Source organism: Trematomus bernacchii, unplaced genomic scaffold, assembly GCF_902827165.1.
Source record: "Trematomus bernacchii unplaced genomic scaffold, fTreBer1.1, whole genome shotgun sequence".
Lineage (NCBI taxonomy): Eukaryota > Metazoa > Chordata > Actinopteri > Perciformes > Nototheniidae > Trematomus > Trematomus bernacchii.
Genome location: NW_022987552.1, coordinates 988,543 through 1,015,721, shown reverse-complemented (window position 1 = coordinate 1,015,721; position 27,179 = coordinate 988,543). Strand labels below are relative to the sequence as shown.

At 44.6% G+C, this 27,179-nt stretch overlaps 1 protein-coding gene across 1 annotated transcript; it reads right to left on the bottom strand.

Annotated features, from left to right (window-relative positions):
• Window positions 1-1,976: 1,976 nt before the first annotated feature.
• Window positions 1,977-26,087, bottom strand: LOC117477172. Its single transcript, XM_034123820.1, has 8 exons — window positions 25,943-26,087; window positions 24,528-24,848; window positions 24,122-24,394; window positions 23,711-23,788; window positions 23,543-23,629; window positions 23,430-23,458; window positions 22,959-22,994; window positions 1,977-1,982 (listed from the first exon to the last, which is right to left on the bottom strand). Exons 1-8 carry the CDS (start codon window positions 26,001-26,003, stop codon window positions 1,977-1,979), a joined length of 891 nt encoding a protein of 296 aa, XP_033979711.1. The 5' UTR covers window positions 26,004-26,087.
• Between the last annotated feature and the right edge of the window lie 1,092 nt (window positions 26,088-27,179).

Sequence of the window (27,179 nt, the reverse complement as noted above, 5' to 3'; positions counted from 1 at the left end):
TTGGAGGTTCTACCGAGATTGCCAATGCTGGAGGTTGCTGTGTTCCTTCTCTGGAGGTCTCAACTCACCCTGATCAGGCAGCTACATAGAAAGCTGTGGTAAAATCTCAAGAAATTGAGAAACCAGACTTGAGACTTCCACAGAAGAAATGCCGACTCACAGTAAGCAGAACGTATTTGGAATGAAATTGACTTTTGAAGTTGTATTGGTTATTTTTCCAAATTTAAGAAAAAAAGCAGAGGAGTGGAGTTAAGGCACAGCTATGGCTGAGATATGTTTGTTGATTGTTCTGTCTGCTGGTTGTCATTGTTGATTCGTAAAGGTCTTGTTTTATGTTAATAAATGTTTATACTAGAGAGATCACTGTATCTGACCTCGTAGTCTGCCTGAGAAGCTAAAGGTTTGACTGAGGGGATATGATCTTTGCTAGCCGTAAGGACATGTTATGCTGGAGGAATCACTGTATCTGACCTCGTAGTCGTGAATTCTGCCTGAGAAGATCCTAATGATTGTCTTAAGGTTCAGAGATTCATTTGGCTGAGGGGATATGATTTGCTTTGCGAGCCAAGTGCACATCCGGTCCGTTCGGTAATTAAGAGATTAATAAGCCCGATCTGAGTTCAGGGAGTTAAAAGTATAAAACTTGCCTGGCGACTCTGTGAATTCACTACATACAAAAGTGGAGTTTTCCATGTTTTGTCAGGCCGTAATATAATGTAGAGCCTGTGATAAAGCGCTAAATGTTTTGGTATACCATAGTTTGTTGTTAATTGTTCAAAGAAGCCCCCTTCTCCTGAAAAGGCTGAGAGCTCCAGCCGGGGTGTGTCTGTATTTGTCTGTGAAAGTATTTCCCCCTCTTTCTGATTCTGTAGAAGAGGAGACCCTTTGTTTTATCAGTCGTGAGAGCAGCAGTGTGTCTGTTTGCTCTTTTCTCTGATGCCTGAAAGAAGGAGTGAGTTTAAAAAGAAGAAGTAGAAGATCAATGAGTGATCTGAAGTTGGAGTGAATACATTGAAAATAAATAAGAAACAATGATTTGTTGTTTTTAGCATAGTTTTTGTAGGATACAGTTACGTCACATTGTGGTTTTTATGAGAAGTTTTGAGAACTGATTGTTACCATTGCATTGCATTGTGAATTTCATGGTATTTGTCATTAACTAAGAATTGTACTTAATTATATTTCATACAGTAACATTAAGGGAAAGTAAAAAGAGATTTACTGAGTATATGAAGTAGCTATATTGAAATAAAAAGATTTAGTTCTATTTTCACCTAGAATTAAGATGTTTTGAAAAGTCTAGAGAGAGTAAAAGTTATATAAAGTTAACTACTATTCTGGAAAATGTTCCTATGGTTTACTGTTTTATGAGTAACATAAAATAAAAATAAATATATTTACTAGATATAAGAACAACATGCAAGTTAACAGAAAGTTGCTATTAACCAGTTTCAGCTGCAACTATCCTATCTTTGTTCTAAAGAGAACATAAGTTGAATTTACAATTAATGTTAAGAAAGTTCACAATGTATACCATTAAAGACCGTTTTGGATTAATAGGGCGTGTCTGTCATAAACATTCATGCTTAGATGGAATAAAGTGTTGAGATGTTCTCAAAGTGGGAGTTTTCACAATGCCTTCTTTGTTTTTATTGAAACAATTAAGTGATAAAGAAAACTGTTCCGTGATGATTTCTGTAGGTTTTAGCTTTAGTAATGAAGATTACATTTTGTGAGGAAACTTTTCCACCAATAATTCCTTTAAGGGTTCCAAAAAATATATTCATTAACTGTAATTAGATTACTTGTTTTTCAAATATAGCGCGGTCTGAATACAGTTAGTTTTGTATTATTACAACCTAACCATGCTTGTAACACAACTTGGATAAACAATTAGAAAATGAATAGAATAAGCAAATAGATAAAAGATGAGTTTATAGTGGTTAAGGAGGGTTTCCTTGTTTTGCTAATTTGACTTAGAACTGAAGTAAAGAAGAATAGTGTTTTATGAGAACTGTCATTCTTCATGGGTTTTTAAAGATAAATCATCAGTTTGTATGGACTTTGATGTAGAAATGGATCATGGTGGAGAATTAATACCTTTTTGGTTTCGAATTCAAGAAGATTTTAAAGATGATGTTTATGTTCTTTTCCTGACTAGAATTTAAAAGCAGGACGTCAACTAGAAAAAAGAGATTTTACAATGTTTTACTACTTTTAACGAAGTAAAGAATCTGGGTAAACTACCACCGTTAGTTTGTTTTAACATTCACATGTTTCAGCATTCCTGACCATATAGACACTCAGCCATTTTGTAACCCGTTGGGGGAGAGATTTAAATTGAGTTTTTATCTAGTAGCTGATTTGCTGTGATTACAGCAGCACTGGATAGTTGTGCGCCACCTTTGGGTTGTACTCTGAATCAGTGTGTTGGTGAAATGTTGCTCACTACAGAAACAGAAGAATTGTGCAAAGAACGCATCTCTGAGGAGGTTTTGACATTTTGCTTGTGCCTCGTTGTCAAGGCAACAGTGGTGTGAAGAGGACAACGTGTGTCTGCTGATTGTACCACATTGATCCAAGAGTTTCCTCCCCTCCAGACATCCAAATGCCAAAAAGAGTTTCCTTGATCCAACTGACTACAGCTGCAGAGGACAACGAATCACTGACTGTTCTCATTATGACAAGATCTTGAGACAGGCTTTTCTCAGACTGTTCAGACTCTGAAGAAATTATGCAATGATTTTATAGCATAACTGTGCAAGAGTTTTCCAGATGGTGGTGCAGAACATTATGTTTAGTTTTTAAGAAAAGAGGCTGCTTGTTTAACGATGGTCTGGAATACTGAAAAGATTAAAGTTTAATATCCTTGTTTAGCATACAATACATCTGATTATTTTATCACACAGAATAATCTTGACATATAAACTAGCTATGGGTAAAACGTGTGGTAGTTACACCATTGTTATCATGAACTAAAAATAAATAGGGAAATAGTATCTGGTTAAAGAAGAACAGATTTGATATCCTAGAGAGGGTTAGTTATATTGTGAATACTTCACAAAGTGTTTACTAATGTATTTTGAAGAACAAATAACAAAAACACGAGTCCAATTTTGTTTTGTTTTTAGATTAAATTGTCCATTACCAAAACTGTTCACCTTAGGTCTAGCTTTAGACTTTGATAGTAAAGGAGTATTAGGCTTATTTTTATATATCTGACATTTTTGAAACATGTTGGCTATTTCCTAGATGGAGAGATGGCATTACTCTCCAATTGTTAAGAACATTTCTGAAGATTTAATATTTGTTCCATTTCTAATATTCCTATTTCAAACGTAATTTTAGAGTAACGAAGGCTGATGCTGAACTTGGAAAACATGTGTTTGCATGTCGTAAACAAAGAGGCTTTGTTTGTTCAATCACCAGTTAAATCTGATACAGTAATAATGATTGATTTGGCTAAAGCTTAGTTTAATATCCTGGTGAAACATTATGAGATATGTTCACTTCTAAGGGTAAACAAATTGATTAAAATGGATTATTGTTATTATTATTGATTAAATTGGAATATTAATTAAAAAGGCCGTTATCTGCAGGTTCACTTAGGAATGCCTTGCATGAACATTTGTCAGGCTTTGTGTTTCCTAGGGGCAGTACATTAATGAAGTTTATTGATAATTTGTTTGTTTAAACCTCTGAAGAAAATTGTGCTGCGAACACGGGAAAAACTTTGTTGCATTGTTTGACATCAACACAATGATGTCACTAGTAAAAACTCCAGCTGGTAGAATATCAAAGTGCACTACTAAAGGACATGAGATCTCAAGACTGACTTAGACTTTGCAAAGACTGAATGAATGTGAATTGATTTGTCAATTCCTGAGTGTTACAGTAAAACTGACCCACCGACGAAAGGTGATTTTATTTTGGGATGCACACAATGCTTTTGGCAATGGTTTTCTGACTATGCCATATTAGTTGAACCATTGTGAGACATGACGCATGAACTTTGTTTGACTCTGCATGATCCCTGCATGGCTTAATGACTATGTAGCTTGATTTTTAACATTGCTGATTCTTTTCGACAGGAGAACGTTTTTTTTTTCCTTTGTTTTAGGTGTTCCTAATGATGAGTCATATAGGACTTTGAAATAACATTGTATGTGAAGATGGGTACTCTGAAGTATCTTACTTGGGGAAACATGGTCTCTATGGTTTGGAGGACAACGTTTCCAGGAGGGGTATAATGGGTTTATTGTTCAATTTAGTAATTTAATTTCAAGATGTATTTGATAATATTTTGTTTCCATCCCAGTTGAAATCTTTCATTATTTCTTCTGTGACACATTGGTTTCAGATTTCTTTGAATTCTTGTCATGTGAATCTTTTAACCCTCACATGATCCAGAGGGCAAATGAAACTTGTCGACTAAAAAAACTTTTTCCCACATGGTCAAGCTCTCGATTGGGTTCTGCTAAGACGTATGATTAAATGTATTGTTCAAAGTTGGGATCTGATTGGTTTCAGCACCATGGCTGAACAATGTTGCAGGAGATGTTTGTTGTGTGTTTAGGAAATTGTGGGTAAGTAAAAACACAACACAAACAACATTTCATGGTTTCAAGAAGTTTAAAAATGATAGATAAGACTCTAAGACCTAGTGGTCGACTGTAGGCTGTTAACCCAGAATGCAAGTGCTATTTTCTACCCAGGTCAAAGCTGTTTTTCCCCTTGCAATCTTGAGGAGGGAAGATGGATCATTCTGAGGCAGACTGGATGACTTCCAGCTATTCTTCTACTGCTATTGTCTTATGGGTTTGGGTCAACACGAAGTACAAAACCCAAAACTTCTGAGATGATTTACAGCCAAGTATATTAGTAATCTCAACACTCCAGAGAACATATAGAAGATCCACCGTTAACTGTTCTTTTACTGAAGTCTCAGTTTTTCTGACTACAGTTCCGTCCAATTCAAATGGTAATGATGTTGCTTCAGATGTCATCAAGGGATTTTGCTATGAGATGGGACACCACAGCATGAAGGCTAACCCCTAGATTCCACCGGGTCCGTCTGCGCCGCGTTACGGCAGCGCCACGGTTTTGGTCCGGCCTCCTCCAGCGTCATACCCTACCAGGCGTGTTTCAGAAGCATTTCAGAAGCGGAGAGTCTTGCCTGCCGGCTCGCAGTTTTTGTTGATTTGGGCATATTTCCTGGACAGGCTACTTTGTACAGACAAAGTTAATAATAACTGTAATATTCCAGTTATAAACGACATGAATCAAAGATGTGTTGCTGTATTTTAGTGGTAAAAAAAATGCATTCATCATCATAATTATTCTATATATATAATTTACACAGTGCCTGTAAACCGGAGGAGAACGCTGGCATTTCTCCTCCTACTTGAAAGACTACGGAGGGATAGGGTCTGCAAAATTAGTTTGTGTGTGTGTATATATATAGGTCTATATAGCTCTGAACGTTCCACTTCCTGCCTGCCCGACCTTACGTTACGGCTGCGCCGCGACAAAAATAGGATTCGATCCTAATTTTAGAAAAGCCCTGCGCCGAGCCGCTTCTGGGATGCGTCTGAGCCGTAACACGCCGCGTGTGGTGGAATAGCACCCATTGACTAGAGTGGCCGCGATCACCTTGAGCACCGCGGCGCAGCCGTAACGCGTCCGTAACGCGCCGCAGACGGACCCGGTGGAATCTAGGGGTAAGATAGATATTCCATCTAAAGGCTACGCATGGAGATCGGAACGTGCACACCCTGAAGAAGTGTTTACTGGACAATATAACAGAAGTAGAAAGAGTGGACGCCAGTTACATCTTGCTATAAATGTTTTGGAAGATTTTTCATTATGTATGTAAGTTTGTTAAACTTGAATGGGACAAATAGATCTTTTCCTCTGAAGCATACTGAGGTTTTTTAAATGATTTTCCATTTAAGTAGAGTAGGATTAGCGCAATTGTCTTTTCTTCCACTTTTTGTGTTATCAAAAAGGTGTTTTTTTGGCTATTGTGTACAGTACAGGTGACCTGTGACTTCTGCCTTGAGTAAAATTATTACCCATTGATAAATATTTTTCAGAAAGTCATTTTGGGCTTTCGAGGGCGGAACTCAGTAGGTTACTTGATCTTAATTAATAAAAGGAGGGAGTGTTATGGCAGAATGTTTAATACAGCGTATTTCTGATATTCATTAATGATCACATGGTATTCCATATGATGTGTGTTACTGAGTTGGGTCACACAGTTAGAGAGACAATGGTCGTTCTGAATTATCAATAGATGTATTCATTTTAAGTGAGCTGACACCGAGGGTATAGGAAGTTCAGAGAAGGCCTCGGGTTATAAAAACAGTTAACCTTTGTTAGTTAACTAATCCTAAAGATGTCATGAGATGATGACGTTTAAACATATACAGGTATAGCTTTCAGAGAGAAAAACATGTGACATTTGTGTGGTTGGCTGCATGATAAAATGTGTGTGCGTTAAACATGTTTGGGGAACATGTTCGTGTGTCATTTAGAAAAGTATATCTAGCCCTGTATTTCTTCTGTTCTTGGGGGCATTTCCGCGATTGGCTGCTGTGGCAGCAGGTGATGTACTTCCCATTATTGTTTGTTTGTTGCAACAACTAAATAATAATTACTTATCAGCTATATCTGTGTTTGTGTTTTATTGATTCCTCTCTGTTTCATTCTTTCCTGTTGTGTTATGCTGGATCTCCACAACAGTATCCCTACCCTCATCCCTCCTAAATGTAACTCTTTTATAACCATTCCTATTCTTCCAAACCTTAAACCCCTTTTATCTGACCCCTACCCTCTCTCCTAACCATAAACTATTCCCTTTCCTCATACCTTAACCTTCACTCTTCCCTCCCTTCAATCTAACTCTTCCCTTCTGTTAGAAATTAAAATCAATATTGAATGACGTAATTTAGTTTAAAGTGGACCTATCATGCTATATTTAAATGATATATTGTAGGGCCATACCTATATAAGGTATATTTATACGTTTCTGTTTTCAAAATACCAAACAGATCATGCATTTTAGCCATGCCTCATTTCGCTCTATTTGCTGTTCTCCAGCCCTGTTTTTGCAGGGGGCTGATTCTGTGAGCTGCAGCTGACCACGCCCCCCTGCAGGAGAGGGGAGCGCGCTCTGATCAAGTCAGAAGAGGGGGAGAAAAATAGATCTCCGTCCTCCGTGTTTTATTATATTATTATATAGAGTCGTTATTCATTTGTTTTAAAGCTCAATAAATAACAAAGAAGACCTTTGATCGGCACTTTTCTAATTTTGTCCGGAAGATTTAAACTTTAACGGACATCTTGACCGGCGAAAGAAAACCTAACTGAAACTCTGCCGCACGGTCCCCTCATTCCTTGGAAGAGGCGGAGAGGTGGGTGTTTGTCATCTGCTGGTGGACTAACCGGAGAGAATTACAGCAGCAGGAGGAGCAAACGCTTGCTTCGGGGAGGGAGAAAAAAAGCCACAGCAGAGAATAAACAGAAGGGTAACCATGGTAACCATGCGTGGGAAGTCTTCTTCGCTGCTTTTGTGGCAGACTACAGCGCCACTTACAGGCCTGGCATATGTACTACAGCGTCTCCAGCGCTTTCGAGCGGCAATGGCCGGCCGTGGCCCAACCCCACATTCCCCTGATAGGTGGAGAGTTGGCCCAATAGCCGTAGCGCCACTTTCTTGACGTCAGTAACGTGTTCAAATCTGGATCAGTTTTTATCAGATCCGTTGCAGCCCCTTTTTTAGAGATTTGGGCATGGAGGAAAATAGAGAGGGTTGTGTTTTCTGACACCTGGTGAGTTCCCTGGAACACCGGGGACACATATTCATGTATAAAAGACGTACAAAAGTGCATTTTGCATGATAGGTCTCCTTTAAACAAACAGTAAGTTCAAAACTGTCTTATTCTGAAAACAGTTCCGGTTAAAGTTTACTTTGAAAAGCTGTATTGAGAGACGACAACAATGACCACTTCCGGTTTCACGTTAGGATCGATTACAGCCGTTAAAATGCATTAAATAAAAAGTCATGAAAGAGTGTATGAGGAGAAAAGGCGTGTGGAAGTTATATAATGACCACACAACGTTTAAATCCTCTGTTATGTGCGATATCGGACATTGGAGAAAGAGGTGGGAGAACGACGTCACCAGCCGCCATTGAAGGAGGAGCGCTGGATCGATACAGACGGAGGACAACGCGATCTCAGGGACTTCTTGACCGGGCCGCCTCCAGACAGCAGCTGCAGCTGCTCTCTCCTCACTCCTTCTGTTTGCTTCATTACCGCGCCATTTAATTAAAGTAACCCATTTGAACCTTTTCAGAGACTCCATTAGTCTCCTTATTGCAAGCTTCTCTCCTGGGACGCGAGAGAACCAACACAAATCAACACTTCCCCCCCACCCTAACCATAACCACTCCCCACCTTCTTACCTAATCCTAACCCTTAGTATTATTTTCGCCACTTCTAATCAGTTCTCCTTTAAACTATCTCGTTTTCTCCATTTCCTTATTGAATCCCCATCTTTTCCTTCCCTCCCTTAGGATTTAGTTTTTGTATTCACGTGTCCATAACCATGCCACATTACCCTAAATAAGGTAAAATACCCTCTAATAACAGCATTAGTTTGATTAAATTAACCAAGATATGAAACATGTGCCCGTGCCTCTCCCCTGCCACCACAAGATGGTGACAGGTGACCTCTATTTTCTTACCTAACCAAGTCTTCACCCTAAAATTAATGATACCCCTTATGGGGACCTCCAATTGGTCCCCATAAGGGAAGCCAGTCCCCACACTGTGTAAACAGATGTAGGTCCCCACAAGGATAGTAATGCTAGGTCACACACACACACACACACACACACACACACACACACACACACACACACACACACACACACACACACGTTGTTTTATTCCTCAGGAGTTCGTATGTGTATGGTTTGTGAAATATAATCAAATAAAAAAACTACTACTAAATTAAAATTGAAACTAGCTAGCTGGAAGTAGAAGAGTACATTAATTTTTTTAACCGAGAGTTTGTATGTGTATTGTTTGTGAAATAAAATAAAATAATAAAAAACAATAGTAGTACTCATACATTTAAAAAAAACAATAATATGGAAAATACAAATAAAACTAGCTACCTAATAGTGAGCTTGTTTACTTTATAAACATGTGCCGATTCCTCCAGAAGACCCTAACAATTCACTATATGTTCCTATCAGATATATCACCTATTATTATCTTTAATTAAAAATATAAACACTTAATTCTAGGTTATTTATGAATGGAGTTCTGCACAGCACCGTTGTCCAGCATGTTAGCCTGCTAGCTGCTAAACAACAACAACAACAGTACACTAAGGGCCTTTCTCATTTTTGGTGATGCGCCCTGGAGGTATCAGACTATTTTAAACAACTTTTCCCCGCCTTTCAAACACTTATTCCGAGGTTTTAGCCAGTCCTTTTGCACGAAATCATTTAACATTGACGGTCTCCTGAAAAAGCACATATTCTGTGCATTTTCAGGAGAGCGTCTATGTTAAATGATTTCGTGCAAATGACTGTCTAAAACTCTCTTCCAGACATTTAAAAATACTTTCCCCGACCGATCTAAACATTATTTCTGGCTTGTAAAGTGCAGTTATGCGCCCTGGAGATATTGCACTATTTACAAAATGTAGCACTCTGTTTATTTCACACCTCCAGGAGAGACCAGGGGGAAATCACCTCTCTCTGCCCGCTCACAGAGCCCCGAAGGACGGACTAGAGACCTCCAGCACCAGTCCCTAACAGTGGGACTCTGTTTATTTCACACCTCCAGGGCGGAGACCGGGAAAATCACCTCTCATTGCCCGCTCACAGAGCCCCGAAGGACGGACTAATTACCTCCAGCATGGGCCCCTAACAGTGGGACTCTGCACCTCCAGCAGAGACCAGGGGGAAATCACCTCTCTCTGCCCCCTCACAGAGCCCCAAGGACGGACTAATTACCTCCAGCATGTCCCCATAACAGTGGGACTCTGTTTCTTTCACAGCTCCAGCAGAGACCAGGGGAAAATCACCTCTCTCTGCCCGCTCACAGAGCCCCAAGGACGGACTAATTACCTCCAGCATGTCCCCATAACAGTGGGACTCTGTTTCTTTCACAGCTCCAGCAGAGACCAGGGGAAAATCACCTCTCTCTGCCCGCTCACAGAGCCCCAAGGACGGACTAATTACCTCCAGCATGGGCCCCTAACAGTGGGACTCTGCACCTCCAGCAGAGACCAGGGGGAAATCACCTCTCTCTGCCCCCTCACAGAGCCCCAAGGACGGACTAATTACCTCCAGCATGGGCCCCTAACAGTGGGACTCTGCACCTCCAGCAGAGACCAGGGGAAAATCACCTCTCTCTGCCCGCTCACAGAGCCCCAAGGACGGACTAATTACCTCCAGCATGTCCCCATAACAGTGGGGACTCTGTTTCTTTCACAGCTCCAGCAGAGACCAGGGGAAAATCACCTCTCTCTGCCCGCTCACAGAGCACCGAAGGACGGACTCGAGACCTCCAGCATGTCCCCATAACAGTGGGACTCTGTTTCTTTCACAGCTCCAGCAGAGACCAGGGGAAAATCACCTCTCTCTGCCCGCTCACAGAGCCCCAAGGACGGACTAATTACCTCCAGCATGGGCCCCTAACAGTGGGACTCTGCACCTCCAGCAGAGACCAGGGGGAAATCACCTCTCTCTGCCCCCTCACAGAGCCCCAAGGACGGACTAATTACCTCCAGCATGGGCCCCTAACAGTGGGACTCTGCACCTCCAGCAGAGACCAGGGGAAAATCACCTCTCTCTGCCCGCTCACAGAGCCCCAAGGACGGACTAATTACCTCCAGCATGTCCCCATAACAGTGGGACTCTGTTTCTTTCACAGCTCCAGCAGAGACCAGGGGAAAATCACCTCTCTCTGCCCGCTCACAGAGCACCGAAGGACGGACTCGAGACCTCCAGCATGTCCCCATAACAGTGGGACTCTGTTTCTTTCACAGCTCCAGCAGAGACCAGGGGAAAATCACCTCTCTCTGCCCGCTCACAGAGCCCCAAGGACGGACTAATTACCTCCAGCATGGGCCCCTAACAGTGGGACTCTGCACCTCCAGCAGAGACCAGGGGGAAATCACCTCTCTCTGCCCGCTCACAGAGCACCGAAGGACGGACTAGAGACCTCCAGCACCAGTCCCTAACAGGGGGACTCTGTTTATTTCACACCTCCAGGGCGGAGACCGGGAAAATCACCTCTCATTGCCCGCTCACAGAGCCCCGAAGGACGGACTAATTACCTCCAGCATGGGCCCCTAACAGTGGGACTCTGCACCTCCAGCAGAGACCAGGGGGAAATCACCTCTTTTTGCCCGCTCACAGAGCCCCAAGGACGGACTAATTACCTCCAGCATGGGCCCCTAACAGTGGGACCTCCATAACCTTGCACACCCTGAGTCCCCGGGCCCCCACAGTTAAGCACTCCCCCACGGACTAAACACAGGTATTCACACCCACCAGAACCTCGTGCCCCTGGTGACCTTACAAGGGGGTGGTTTTATGGTGCTTCTGTGTCCGCCCATCAGCATCCATATTCGGCCTTCTTCACGGCATCACCCCCCCTTCTGGGCTGGAGGGTATTCTCGTGCCCCTGGTGACCTTACAAGGGGGTGGTTTTATGGTGCTTCTGTGTCCGCCCATCAGCATCCATATTCGGCCTTCTTCACGGCATCACCCCCCCTTCTGGGCTGGAGGGTATTCTCGTGCCCCTGGTGACCTTACAAGGGGGTGGTTTTATGGTGCTTCTGTGTCCGCCCATCAGCATCCATATTCGGCCTTCTTCACGGCATCACCCCCTTCATTCTGCTCCTGTCAACATGGAACAGAGACATGGTGAAAACACAGAGCAGAGCTGGAAAGTAACTAAGTACATTTACTCAGTTTTGTACTTCAGTACATATTTTAAGGACTTTACTTGACTATCATCAGTTAATGCTACTTTACACTTTAACGGGTCCTTATTCTGGAGCTTAATGTTGAACCTTTTACTCGTCTTCATCCATTCATTTTTATTACACATTCTTGCTTTAACATCTTTTATATTCCTTTTTTTATTTTGTATTTATTTCATTCTTAAATTGATAAGGGAATGCTCTGGTTTTTGGACAAAATTAACATGGGATCACTCCCGTCACCGGACGTACTTCGTCTCACTGGAATAGTAACGGTCATAGTGAATATAAAATCGTCCCCATGTATCCGGCCAATGACGGGAGAGTTTTGAAAGAGACAAAACACTGTTCCATACATTTAAAAACACTTAAACAATTAAACAATGTTTACCTGCCAACAAGCAGCAGTGTGCTGTCATTTCAAACATGTTACCCCACTGTTTAACACACTTTTACCTGTGTTTTGAAGACTCTTTCCTGGGTCAATGTGTGCTCCAATGTGTCCTCTTTCTCCCCCCCCTGGGTGTGTGTGAGACAAGTCAAGTGAGTCAGCCTGCCAACAAGCAGCAGTGTGCTGTCATTTGAAACATGTTACCCCACTGTTTAACACACTTTTACCTGTGTTTTGAAGACTCTTTCCTGGGTCATTGTGTGCTCCAATGTGTCCTCTTTCTCCCCCCCTGGGTGTGTGTGAGACAAGTGAAGTGAGTCAGCCTGCCAACAAGCAGCAGTGTGCTGTCATTTGAAACATGTTACCCCACTGTTTAACACACTTTTACCTGTGTTTTGAAGACTCTTTCCTGGGTCATTGTGTGCTCCAATGTGTCCTCTTTCTCCCCCCCTGGGTGTGTGTGAGACAAGTGAAGTGAGTCAGCCTGCCAACAAGCAGCAGTGTGCTGTCATTTGAAACATGTTACCCCACTGTTTAACACACTTTTACCTGTGTTTTGAAGACTCTTTCCTGGGTCATTGTGTGCTCTTTCACCCCCCTGGGTGTGTGTGAGACAAGTCAAGTGAGTCAGCCTGCCAACAAGCAGCAGTGTGCTGTCATTTCAAACATGTTACCCCACTGTTTAACACACTTTTACCTGTGTTTTGAAGACTCTTTCCTGGGTCATTGTGTGCTCTTTCACCCCCCTGGGTGTGTGTGAGACAAGTCAAGTGAGTCAGCCTGCCAACAAGCAGCAGTGTGCTGTCATTTCAAACATGTTACCCCACTGTTTAACACACTTTTACCTGTGTTTTGAAGACTCTTTCCTGGGTCAATGTGTGCTCCAATGTGTCCTCTTTCTCCCCCCCTGGGTGTGTGTGAGACAAGTCAAGTGAGTCAGCCTGCCAACAAGCAGCAGTGTGCTGTCATTTCAAACATGTTACCCCACTGTTTAACACACTTTTACCTGTGTTTTGAAGACTCTTTCCTGGGTCATTGTGTGCTCTTTCTCCCCCCCCTGGGTGTGTGTGAGACAAGTGAAGTGAGTCAGCCTGCCAACAAGCAGCAGTGTGCTGTCATTTCAAACATGTTACCCCACTGTTTAACACACTTTTACCTGTGTTTTGAAGACTCTTTCCTGGGTCAATGTGTCCTCTTTCTCCCCCCCTGGGTGTGTGTGAGACAAGTCAAGTGAGTCAGCCTGCCAACAAGCAGCAGTGTGCTGTCATTTGAAACATGTTACCCCACTGTTTAACACACTTTTACCTGTGTTTTGAAGACTCTTTCCTGGGTCATTGTGTGCTCCAATGTGTCCTCTTTCTCCCCCCCTGGGTGTGTGTGAGACAAGTGAAGTGAGTCAGCCTGCCAACAAGCAGCAGTGTGCTGTCATTTCAAACATGTTACCCCACTGTTTAACACACTTTTACCTGTGTTTTGAAGACTCTTTCCTGGGTCATTGTGTGCTCACCAGGGGCACGAGAATAACCTCCACAGAAGGGGTCGTGGTTCCGTGAAGAAGGCCGAATTTGGGTGCTCATAGGCAGCCTGCTGCAGAGTCATTTTCAGGCTCCTCTCCACAATTGTCCCCCTAAAATGATTTAAAATCATTATCTTTGCATTTAAATGCATTTATTCTATCATTTATATGGTTCCCCAACACAATGCACATAGTCTGGAGCTCACTGGGGTCCTGCATATAATTTAATCAGGCGTTTTAACACTTTTTCCCATGAAAATGATTTTTAATCACTATCATGGGGCTATGAAAATAAAATTCCGGGTAATGCAGAGCACAAGTGCACCTTTTACTATTTAAATGTATTTGTATTATATATATTTGGGCTAGAAAGGTGACCTCTCTGGGTGATTTAGTCAGTTTATGGAGCTTAGCCCACAAATCCTGGATGATCCAGGCCGAATTTGGGTGCTCATAGGCGGCCTGCCAGGCGCCCCCACCCGTGGAAAGCAAAACAAATTGAAGAAAACGCTTAATTATAACTTAAAATAATCAAAAATGAAGTTTTGAAAAATTGTCAAAAAAATGACAGAGTGCCAACGGGAGAAGGGGCCAGACTATTGGCGCTTCGGGCCGATTTTTCCCCTTCTCCGATGGTTGGTACAACGGAGAAGGGGAAAAAGTCCCTGGGCTTCATTTCCACTTCTCTGTCAAAAAGATTCATCCATACTTTTCAAACTACCGTCTGCACGAATTCGGAAACCCAGTTTTTGGGTGCACTCAGAAAAAAAACGGCTGTTGCAAATCATGGAAGAATGTATCCGCTCACCAAGCACTTTGAGTGGGCCTAATTTTGTGGCGCAAGGACCCCCCAGCCTGGTTCTCTCAATACTTAAAGTTTGACATGGAGGAATGCGAGGGCACTTTGCAGGTGACTCTACCCGATTATGAGACACTATTTTGGGGCGTATTTTTTACATTTCTCTGGTTCTCCAAATAGTTTAAGTTCGACATTTTGAGCCATGGAGGAATGCGAGGGCACTTTGCAGGTGACTCTACCCGATTTTGAGGCACTATTTTGGGGCGTATTTTTTACATTTCTCTGGTTCTCCAAATAGTTTAAGTTCGACATTTTGAGCCATGGAGGAATGCGAGGGCACTTTGCAGGTGACTCTACCCGATTTTGAGGCACTATTTTGGGGTATAATTTTTACATTTTGACCCCTTTGCCCGGTTATCACCAAAGTTGAGTTGGATGATTTCGACCATGGAAGAATGTCAGGGGAGTCCGCGGGGGACTCCTGCGGGGTCATGAGGCACTATTTTGGGGTACAATTTTTACATTTTGACCCCTTTTCCCGGTTCTCACCAAAGTTGAGTTGGATGATTTCGACCATGGAGGAATGTCAGGGGAGTCCGCGGGGGACTCCTGCGGGGTCATGAGGCACTATTTTCGGACACTTTTTTCCCATTTTCCCCCCTTTTGCCTGGTTCTTTTTATTTTTATTTTTTTTCCTGTTTTGGCCCGTTTGACCCGGTTCCTTCTGCCGGGGGCACTGCCCGGTCCCGGGTGCCCCCCCAGGGCTCGCGTACAGCCGTTTCACCCCCCACATTGACGGATTTTGACCCCTTTGCCCGGTTCTCACCAAAGTTGAGTGTGATGATTGCTGAGTCATGATGCACTATTTTGGGGTACATTTCCCCCATTATCAACACGGACTAGAGATGTCTCGGAGATGGCTCGGAGCCCACACCCTGGTTCTATGTAACCCTGGAGGAATGTCACATGAGTCGACAGGGGACTGCTGCTGGCTAATGAAGGACTATTTTGGGGTACATTTCCCCCATTATCAACACGGACTAGAGATGTCTCGGAGATGGCTTGGAGCCCACACCCTGGTTCTATGTAACCCTGGAGGAATGTCACATGAGTCGACAGGGGACTGCTGCTGGCTAATGAAGGACTATTTTGGGGTACATTTCCCCCATTATCAACACGGACTAGAGATGTCTCGGAGATGGCTCGGAGCCCACACCCTGGTTCTATGTAACCCTGTAGGAATGTCACATGAGTCGACAGGGGACTGCTGCTGGCTAATGAAGGACTATTTTGGGGTACATTTCCCCCATTATCAACACGGACTAGAGATGTCTCAGAGATGGCTCGGAGCCCACACCCTGGTTCTATGTAACCCTGGAGGAATGTCACATGAGTCGACAGGGGACTGCTGCTGGCTAATGAAGGACTATTTTGGGGTACATTTCCCCCATTATTAACACGGACTAGAGATGTCTCGGAGATGGCTTGGAGCCCACACCCTGGTTCTATGTAACCCTGGAGGAATGTCACATGAGTCGACAGGGGACTGCTGCTGGCTAATGAAGGACTATTTTGGGGTACATTTCCCCCATTATCAACACGGACTAGAGATGTCTCGGAGATGGCTTGGAGCCCACACCCTGGTTCTATGTAACCCTGGAGGAATGTCACATGAGTCGACAGGGGACTGCTGCTGGCTAATGAAGGACTATTTTGGGGTACATTTCCCCCATTATCAACACGGACTAGAGATGTCTCGGAGATGGCTCGGAGCCCACACCCTGGTTCTATGTAACCCTGGAGGAATGTCACATGAGTCGACAGGGGACTGCTGCTGGCTAATGAAGGACTATTTTGGGGTACATTTCCCCCATTATCAACACGGACTAGAGATGTCTCGGAGATGGCTCGGAGCCCACACTCTGGTTCTATGTAACCCTGGAGGAATGTCACATGAGTCGACAGGGGACTGCTGCTGGCTAATGAAGGACTATTTTGGGGTACATTTCCCCCATTATCAACACGGACTAGAGATGTCTCGGAGATGGCTCGGAGCCCACACCCTGGTTCTATGTAACCCTGTAGGAATGTCACATGAGTCGACAGGGGACTGCTGCTGGCTAATGAAGCACTATTTCCGGGTACTTTTTTTTCATTTTCACCCAAATTTCCCTGGATGAAATATTTTTTAGTTTTTTTAGTTTTTAGCCCAGTTTTGGCCACAGCGTTGCCTGGAGGATAGGACCGAGATATGACAGACTCTCTGGCCGCCTCACAAGTCACTATTGTCGGACACTTTCTTTGCTTTACCCCGGTTCTATCACTCTTTCCTCCTTTGACCATACAACCCGTTTCCTGCTGGGGTGGTGCCTGGTTCCGGGGTACCCCAAACCCTCTCATGGTCGGGGCACCATGTATTGATGCATCGGACCCAATGTTGCCATCACCAGCCCCGCGTTGGTGCGGAAGTGGGACCATCTGACCCGGTGGTAACCCAATACTTCCCTTCGTCCATGCACCATGAATTGATGCATCGGACCCAGTGTCGCAACCACCGCTCACGCTAACGCATATAAACGGAGAACTATAACATAATTTTGATCAAATTCATTATGTGTGTTTCAGGAAGGATGTCATCTGAATGCCCGGTGTGCAGACTCTTCTATCTGGCATTGAACAAACACCTTAAGCACAAGCATGCAGTGCGGAACTTGGAGGAGAGGGGAATCCTCCTGAAAATAGCCAGTGGAAGGATAAATGTTCGGACCAAACCCTGTCCCATCGCTGGGTGTTCGTACGCTGGGAAGAGACTGGACCGTCATGTAAAACATGACCACCCTGAGTTGTCCCGACATGAGGCACATCAGGTCATGGCAAGGCTGAAGCATAGTGTGGCACTGCAGTTGCTCCATGACCTCCGTGAGACTAACCCCATCATTGGAATGGCTACATCATTGGATATAGACAATGAGGAGGAATACCCCGGGCACCCTCCACCCTTCTCCCCACATACCGAGTGTGACAACGAGGACTGCAGGCAGGTGATGCTGGAAAATGTGGCATTGAGGGCTCAGAAGGATGCCCTCAATGATGAGGTGAAGACCCTGCGCTCCAGGCTGAAAAAGGAGCTAAAACCCAGGAAGCAGAGTGCTGCTGTTCTTGAGGAAGAGGACGAATGTATACGATTTAAGGGCCTGGCAATCCCAAGTACCTCCGGCATAAACACAGTAGCCTCAGGCAGCAATACCCCTGTGAAGAGCCCGGTGAAGACTGTCATGCAGTCCCCAGTAACCTCCGGTAGCGAGACCCCTGTGAGGAGCCCGGTGAAGACTGTCATGCTTGCAGTAGCCTCCGGTGGGAAGAGACCGGTCAAGAACCCTGTGAAGAGCCCAGTGAAGACTGTCATGCTTGCAGTAGCCTCCGGTGGAAAGAGACCGGTCAAGAACCCTGTGAAGAGCCCAGTGAAGACTGTCATATTACCAGTTTCCTCCGGTAGCGAGACCCCTGAGAAGAGCCCGGTGAAGACTGTCATGTTTGCAGTAGCCTCCGGTAGCGAGACCCCTGTGAAGACCCCGGTGAAGACTGTCATGTTTGCAGTAGCCTCCGGTAGCGAGACCCCTGTGAAGACCCCGGTGGAAACTGTCATGTTTGCAGTAGCCTCCGGTAGCGAGACCCCTGTGAAGACCCCGGTGGAAACTGTCATGTTTGCAGTAGCCTCCGGTAGCGAGACCCCTGTGAAGACCCCGGTGGAAACTGTCATGTTTGCAGTAGCCTCCGGTAGCGAGACCCCTGTGAAGACCCCGGTGGAAACTGTCATGTTTGCAGTAGCCTCCGGTAGCGAGACCCCTGTGAAGACCCCGGTGGAAACTGTCATGTTTGCAGTAGCCTCCGGTAGCGAGACCCCTGTGAAGACCCCGGTGGAAACTGTCATGTTTGCAGTAGCCTCCGGTAGCGAGACCCCTGTGAAGACCCCGGTGGAAACTGTCATGTTTGCAGTAGCCTCCGGTAGCGAGACCCCTGTGAAGACCCCGGTGGAAACTGTCATGTTTGCAGTAGCCTCCGGTAGCGAGACCCCTGTATGCCGGAAGACCCGTGCCTCTAAGCTGGCTAATGACTTGCCCTCTCCCTCAAATTACTGGTCCACTGGGTGTGGACGGGGGAATACCATGCGTGAAATCACGTTGCCTAGAAGCATGGAGGCGTACCTTCAGACATACTTGGATCACTGTTTGGGTGTCGCTCCGACAGTAAAACAGAAAGACAATGTTGTGTCGAAGATCAGCCGGATAAAGAACTTCATAGTATACATGGCCCATGGTGTTAACCGCCTGTCAGACTGGCTGTTCCTAAGAAACATGAAGATGATCCGTGGCTGGAGCGAGTATATTGTAAAGCCGGGCCGGGCAGTCACAACATCAGAGTTCTTCCTGAAGAATGTGCACCAGTTCATGGGGTACATGTCTGAGTCAAAGCCCCGGGGGTGCAAGCTCACCCAGTCTGATATGACCCACATAATGAGAGAGGTGAAAGCCAACATGAAACACTTGAATAAGGCAGTCACTCTACATCAGTTTAAGGTGAAGAGGAACAAACTGGATCGTCTGCCGAGCCAGGCGGAGCTTCTCGCCGCCATGGCGGCCGCTGAGAAGCGCATCCCGGAGCTCCTCGACCTGATGGCCGGCACGCCGACCTCAACCACCCAGAAGCTTCTCTATGGCTATCTCACCCTCCATTGGAGCCTCCTGTATGGCCACCGTACGGGCGTGTACGCAAACATGAAAAACAGTGAGGTCTTAGAGGCAGCCATAAGGGGAACTGCTGAGGGCTACATCATCCATGTGCAGGATCACAAGACGGCCAAGACATATGGCGAAGCACAGCTGGCGCTTACAGTAGAGGAGTTTAGCTGGGTCATGCGGTGGATGGGGATTAAAGAGGCATTGCTGGGTCCTCAGAATGAATTCTTCCTTTTCACAAGGGGGAATCGGGCCTCCAGGAACCTGAACGCTCACTTGAAGAGGGCATGGGCTGATGCTGGGCTAGAAACAGCCGTCACCTTCACAATCCTGCGCACTGCCCTGGCTGACAATATCAAGCATCACCAAGATCCAGAAAGCCGGTCGATTCTCGCCAGGTTTATGTGTCACGACGTAACCACGGCGGACCGGTTCTACGCGAATGCGCCAGGTATAAAGGAGGCATTGAGAATCCGCTCCATGTTCAGGGCGTCATCAGATGCGGCAGCAGCTGCATCATCATCAGAAGGATGTCTACCGCTGTCAGATGGGGAGACCTCCGAAGAGGGCTGCTATAACAGTACTGCTCTATCATCTTCACCTGATGGGTCATTGGAGCGGCAGCAGCAGCGGAAGCGGAAGCGGGAGGGAAAGAGGCCAATGAAGTCGGGACCGGGGCTGGTTGACACTCCTGATGATGGGGCAGGGGCCGTGGACTCAACCTGTTTGCCCTGGTGCACCGTAAGAATTAGACGCCTAATTTGGTCCCCTGAATCCCGCTAAACATTGTGAATATGTATACCGTGTATATAATTATTATTATAATCCTGTGTATACATTTTGTAAATAGTACAATATCTCCAGGGCGCATAACTGCACTTTACAAGCCAGGAAAGGTGCCAGAATCCTGGGCATACATTTTGTTAATAGTGCAACACCTCCAGGGCGCATAACTGCACTTTAAAACGTAGGTTAAGAAATTTAGTAGTACTGTTATAGCAGCAGTAGTACGTGTAAATAGTTTATGTTTTAGGCTCTGTGTACTGTGGTTTTTGTTAAAATAAAATAAAAAATAAAAAAAAAACAATAACCTTGATGGTTACCAGGGGCAGAAAAAGTGCCACTTTCCATCAGCACCGGGGAGGCACTCTCCTTGGTGCTGAACCCTGTGATGAGCGCTCAAGTGTTGGCGGAGGAGGTGTAAGCCAGAGGAGGGTGAACAAAAGTTAAAGTGTTTGAACCTCCAGCCCAGAAGGGGGGGTGATGCCGTGAAGAAGGCCGAATATGGATGCTGATGGGCGGACACAGAAGCACCATAAAACCACCCCCTTGTAAGACCACCAGGGGCACGAGAATACCCTCCACAGAAGGGGGGGTGATGCCGTGAAGAAGGCCGAATATGGATGCTGATGGGCGGACACAGAAGCACCATAAAACCACCCCCTTGTAAGACCACCAGGGGCACGAGAATACCCTCCAGCCCAGAAGGGGGGGTGATGCCGTGAAGAAGGCCGAATATGGATGCTGATGGGCGGACACAGAAGCACCATAAAACCACCCCCTTGTAAGGTCACCAGGGGCACGAGAATACCCTCCACAGAAGGGGGGGTGATGCCGTGAAGAAGGCCGAATATGGATGCTGATGGGCGGACACAGAAGCACCATAAAACCACCCCCTTGTAAGGTCACCAGGGGCACGAGGTTCTGGTGGGTGTGAATACCTGTGTTTAGTCCGTGGGGGAGTGCTTAACTGTGGGGGCCCGGGGACTCAGGGTGTGCAAGGTTATGGAGGTCCCACTGTTAGGGGCCCATGCTGGAGGTAATTAGTCCGTCCTTGGGGCTCTGTGAGCGGGCAAAAAGAGGTGATTTCCCCCTGGTCTCTGCTGGAGGTGCAGAGTCCCACTGTTAGGGGCCCATGCTGGAGGTAATTAGTCCGTCCTTCGGGGCTCTGTGAGCGGGCAATGAGAGGTGATTTTCCCGGTCTCCGCCCTGGAGGTGTGAAATAAACAGAGTCCCCCTGTTAGGGACTGGTGCTGGAGGTCTCTAGTCCGTCCTTCGGTGCTCTGTGAGCGGGCAGAGAGAGGTGATTTTCCCCTGGTCTCTGCTGGAGCTGTGAAAGAAACAGAGTCCCACTGTTATGGGGACATGCTGGAGGTAATTAGTCCGTCCTTGGGGCTCTGTGAGGGGGCAGAGAGAGGTGATTTCCCCCTGGTCTCTGCTGGAGGTGCAGAGTCCCACTGTTAGGGGCCCATGCCTGGAGGTAATTAGTCCGTCCTTGGGGCTCTGTGAGCGGGCAGAGAGAGGTGATTTTCCCCTGGTCTCTGCTGGAGCTGTGAAAGAAACAGAGTCCCACTGTTATGGGGACATGCTGGAGGTAATTAGTCCGTCCTTGGGGCTCTGTGAGGGGGCAGAGAGAGGTGATTTCCCCCTGGTCTCTGCTGGAGGTGCAGAGTCCCACTGTTAGGGGCCCATGCTGGAGGTAATTAGTCCGTCCTTGGGGCTCTGTGAGCGGGCAGAGAGAGGTGATTTTCCCCTGGTCTCTGCTGGAGCTGTGAAAGAAACAGAGTCCCACTGTTATGGGGACATGCTGGAGGTAATTAGTCCGTCCTTGGGGCTCTGTGAGGGGGCAGAGAGAGGTGATTTCCCCCTGGTCTCTGCTGGAGGTGCAGAGTCCCACTGTTAGGGGCCCATGCTGGAGGTAATTAGTCCGTCCTTGGGGCTCTGTGAGCGGGCAGAGAGAGGTGATTTTCCCCTGGTCTCTGCTGGAGCTGTGAAAGAAACAGAGTCCCACTGTTATGGGGACATGCTGGAGGTAATTAGTCCGTCCTTGGGGCTCTGTGAGGGGGCAGAGAGAGGTGATTTCCCCCTGGTCTCTGCTGGAGGTGCAGAGTCCCACTGTTAGGGGCCCATGCTGGAGGTAATTAGTCCGTCCTTCGGGGCTCTGTGAGCGGGCAATGAGAGGTGATTTTCCCGGTCTCCGCCCTGGAGGTGTGAAATAAACAGAGTCCCACTGTTAGGGACTGGTGCTGGAGGTCTCTAGTCCGTCCTTCGGGGCTCTGTGAGCGGGCAGAGAGAGGTGATTTCCCCCTGGTCTCTCCTGGAGGTGTGAAATAAACAGAGTGCTACATTTTGTAAATAGTGCAATATCTCCAGGGCGCATAACTGCACTTTACAAGCCAGAAATAATGTTTAAATGGTCGGGGAAAGTATTTTTAAATGTCTGGAAGAGAGTTTTAGACAGTCATTTTGCACGAAATCATTTAACATAGACGCTCTCCTGAAAATGCACAGAATATGTGCTTTTTCAGGAGACCGTCAATGTTAAATGATTTCGTGCAAAATGACTGGCTAAAACCCCGGAATAAGTGTTTGAAAGGCGGGGAAAAGTTGTTTAAAATAGTCTGATACCTCCAGGGCGCATCACCAAAAATGTACAAGCCAGGGAAGATGCCTGAATCCCGGATACTTTAGGTCTGTCACTTAGGGTGACCGCACCACTCCGACGCTCCCGAGAGCGGACGTCCATTGTTTGTAAGGCACCTAAGAGGGAGCAGAAATCACCATCTATGATGTATTATATGACAAATATAACTAGTTAAGCTACCCAGTAGTATGTCAAGTACTTTTAATAAACTATACATTGCAAATGGAAGTGATACACATTAAAACATCACTTATTATAATCATATATTATATTATTACATTCTGCATAATCAGTACTTTCAATTTAGGTATATTTGTATTATTAATCATATTTATATATTAGAGTATTTCTACATTGTAGTATTGCTACTTTTAATGAAGTACAATATCTCAGTACTTCCTTTAGTGCCTTGCTCAAGGGAACCACAGAGATACTTCATTTCAACACAACATGCACACTTTACTCCTTTGTTGAATCTTCTGCCTGTCTTATAATCACAGTTAAATGAAAATAATAAATATTACAAGCTATTATTTTATATTTAAACTCACGAGGTTTTTTGTCATCCGTTTTTTGTCCCCTGAAAAAAACCAAAAAGACAAACATGTTGACTTCAGCTTCAACGGTTTACTTTTTCTTTTCTCTTGAATCTATGAACCCTCACCTTTAGCTCTGGTCCAGATGAGGACTGTAACCACGGTGATGATGAGAGCTGCTAACCCCACAGGCACCATGATGAGCCACCACACAGCTAGAAAGAGAGAAGTCCCAAGTGTGAAATATAGTCAGAGGATTTTAGCTGTTAAATGTATTTCTTCTCTTCAGTCACTACCTGGTCCTTTTTCTTTGTTGTTGTTGTTTTCAGATGTCCATTCATGAATTGTTGGTGTTCCAGTTGTTGTAGCATCTCCTTAAGGAATAAAACAACATCATGCAAAAAACTGTAGTTGCAAAAATGTTTTCTCCATAAATCAAATGACAAAATGATGTGACGTCAAAACCTCAAATCCCAAAAGCATTATCTGTGATTAAATGTGTGATAAGTGATTTTAAACAACTCATTATATTCTAACCTGATTTCTCAATTAAGAGCTTCTCTTTTTTATCATAACCATCTGTCACTTCACATTTCAGAAACTCATTCAATCCCTGATAAATGTGAGATGTTGTAAATGTGTTGTTTCAATATATTCTTATAACAAGACTGTTAGAAGTGATTTGAAACAGCATAACATGTTCTCACCTGAGGACTGATCGCTGAAGAGAAACACCTGTACGTCTCCTGTGAGCTCATCAGTTACTTTACAAGTAAACAACTCAGACCTTGTTGTGTAACTAAAGAGAGAAGTCAGAAATGTCACAGAGGCAGAGCAGGAAGACTGTGATGTCTTTATCTCTCTGTGATCTTTATCCACATCTTGACCCTGAAGCAGCCACTTCGCTGTTTGATCACACCGTCCATATGTCGACACAGAGCAGTTTAACGTCACCTCATCATTGTCCTGATGTTCAGTCACTGCAGATGGAGATATTGTGAGAGAAAGACAACAAGATTAACATTAACTTCATCACTGTTATCATAATTATTGTAATGATTTAGTATATTGCTCTAAAGAGACAGTTTAAAACATTATGATGTAAATACTCACTGGTAACAACATGCAGATAAACCACAGAGGCTGAACCTTGTTGTACTCCTGATCTGAACTGGCTGCAGCCGTAAAGACCAGCATCCTCCTCTGTGACCTTCTTTATAACCAGAGAACAATTCTGTGTAACTCTCAGTCTGTCTGATTTAGCTTTGGCTTCTTTGTGAATCTGTCCATCTTTAAACAGCGTCACTCCTGAGCTTCTTGAATGTCTGAAGAGCCACTCAGTACTCTCACACTTATCCTGATCATCTATCACATTGTCAAAAGGCAAAGTGACTTCATCTCCAGGTCTGACAGTGAGGGAGTAACCTTTCAAATCTGCAGGTGTTGGGGAAAAAAAGCAGAAATAAATATAGACGTCATAAATGCTGACAGAATAATGATTTATTATATAAAAAGGTAAAGAGTTAGAGTTCTGGTTGATCTGTTTAATGAATCATTTAACGACACATTCAAACCAGAGTTAATTACAGATCCACATAACTAACTGAAGTGTTCATAGTGAGTGTGACGATCACTTTAAAGAGTATTGCTATGTGGGTTTTAGTGACCAAGAGTTCACTAAAGTCACCACGTTACAAACACAACTCATCATTCTCAGTTAAAGGAACAGTACGTAGTAAAGTACCGTTAGTGATATTAAAGCTGTTTTATTTCATGTAATTGGTAAATGGTAAATGGACTGTATTTATAAAGCGCTTCATCCAGTCTTTCACCCCCTCAAAGTGCTTTACATACAACAAGTCACCCATTCACACCCAATGCATACAGAGCAATGTGCCCCTTGCTCAATGAAGGGGTTAGAGCCATTTCCCTTTCATCATTATGGTTTGAATGTTTGTCTTATTACTAAAAGGCTTTAGAGGAAACTCTTAACTATCTATTTTTGTGAGTCACACTACGCTTTAAAAGATGTTAGTTTAAGTCTCACTTATTTGCTGTCGGATATGACGTGCATGTCTATATGTCTATATATGGCATGACATTGGTTCACAGCTGAGGGTGTCATTAGACAGGAAGCGGTAGAGTCTTTTGACCGTGTTCTTTCTGTTCTTTTTTGATACGGAGAACTTTTAGTTACTTTGAAGCGAGGAAGTTTGTCTTCATGTTTGTATGTCACCTTGATCAAAGAATAAACCTGATTTGATTCAACGCTACAACGATCTCTGCAAAGTTAGTTTGGAAGCAAAGAGAGGCGCGTCATAACCCACAACCCCGATATAGGAAAGTGGATATTAAATGTAGAAACTGATTCAAACTCCACGACAGAAGGTATCATTCACACACCGTTCCCCATTGGGAGCGACTTGGGGTTAAGCATCTTGCCCAAGGATACATCGATTTCAATTGAAAGACGCCCTCACTAGCTTTCATTAACAGTCGTAAACAGTGTGTGTTCTCTGCATCCTCACCTGGAAAGTGGAGCAGCAGCATCAGGAATGAAGACATCATGATCCTTCTGAATTCAGACATCGTGCTTCTCTCTCGGTCTCTGGCTCTCGACTGTCAGAGTCTCTCCCCTGCTGCTTCTTTAACTAGAACTCAGTACCGATGATAACAGCAGGTAAGCGACAGAAAAGGGGAAGTTGAACGTGGGAAGATGTTTTCTGGTTCCTCATTTCACCTCCAGTGTTTTTCTTCTGAGAACTGAAGGAGAAGTGTTTCGATGTGAAATGGGGTCACACCAGCAGCTCTGAAGGTATGACACCATAAAGAAAACCACAGGCACGTATTCAGCAGAGCAACAGAGGAATAATTCAGGCCGATATGAGACGGATCAGTTTGAGCTGACATCCAGTCACTGTGGAGGACCGAGCCAAACTTACATTGAGACACAATCTGGATGTTTATTTTAAGATGACTGCATTCCCAGGCCCTGTGTGGCTCAACACCAAGTGCAGTATGTGGAAAAGATTTGCCACTGTTTCCATCTTTGCTGAATCTGTTTATCTTATTGAAAAATACAGCATGCACTTGTCACCCTAGAGTGGCGTTGTCAAACTAAAGGCCCGGGGGCCGAATCCGGCCCGCGACTATATTTCATGTGGCCCTCAAGAGCTTGCAAAGAATATAATATGTTTATTATACGGTTGAATGCGGCTTTACAGAAGCACGTTGACCATAAACTACATGTCCCACAATGCATCCCATTTTGTGACACTGAAGAGACTTGCAATTTTTTGCCTCAGACTTCTGCTTTTCAGACGTAGTTAATTATGAAGTTATTACCCTATCCAATAATAATCCAATGCAGAGGCAATAATGTAATATAATACATTATTTTATATATATATGATGTATTTATATAAGTATTTATATATCGTCTTAAAGTTTTGAACTGGCTTTTAATACTAGTTGAACATAACATTTTGATATTTGTATGTGTTTTTATATGTTTCTAGTTATTGTGCTTTGTGTTATTGTTTTATTATTTTACTCCTGTTGTGTTATTTTATATTTGTTCCCTGTGCAGCACTTTGGTCAACTGAGGTTGTTTTAAATGTGCAATATAAATACATAAAGATTGAGATTGAAAGTTACGACCGGCCCTTTGAGTGCAACCATAATGCTGATGTGGCCCACGATGAAACTGAGTTTGACCCCCCCGCCCTAGAGGACTCGATGCAAAGGACAAACTGGCACAAATCC

What these genes read in the sequence shown, in the direction of transcription:
- LOC117477172 (XM_034123820.1), bottom strand. Translation starts at nt 26,003, where the DNA reads ATGTCTGAATTCAGAAGGATCATGATGTCTTCATTCCTGATGCTGCTG. An exon ending in TTATCTGCATGTTGTTACCA is followed by an intron (nt 24,395 to 24,527) that starts GTGAGTATTTAC and finishes CTCCATCTGCAG; the next exon opens with TGACTGAACATCAGGACAAT. An exon ending in CAACAAAGAAAAAGGACCAG is followed by an intron (nt 23,630 to 23,710) that starts GTAGTGACTGAA and finishes CTCTCTTTCTAG; the next exon opens with CTGTGTGGTGGCTCATCATG.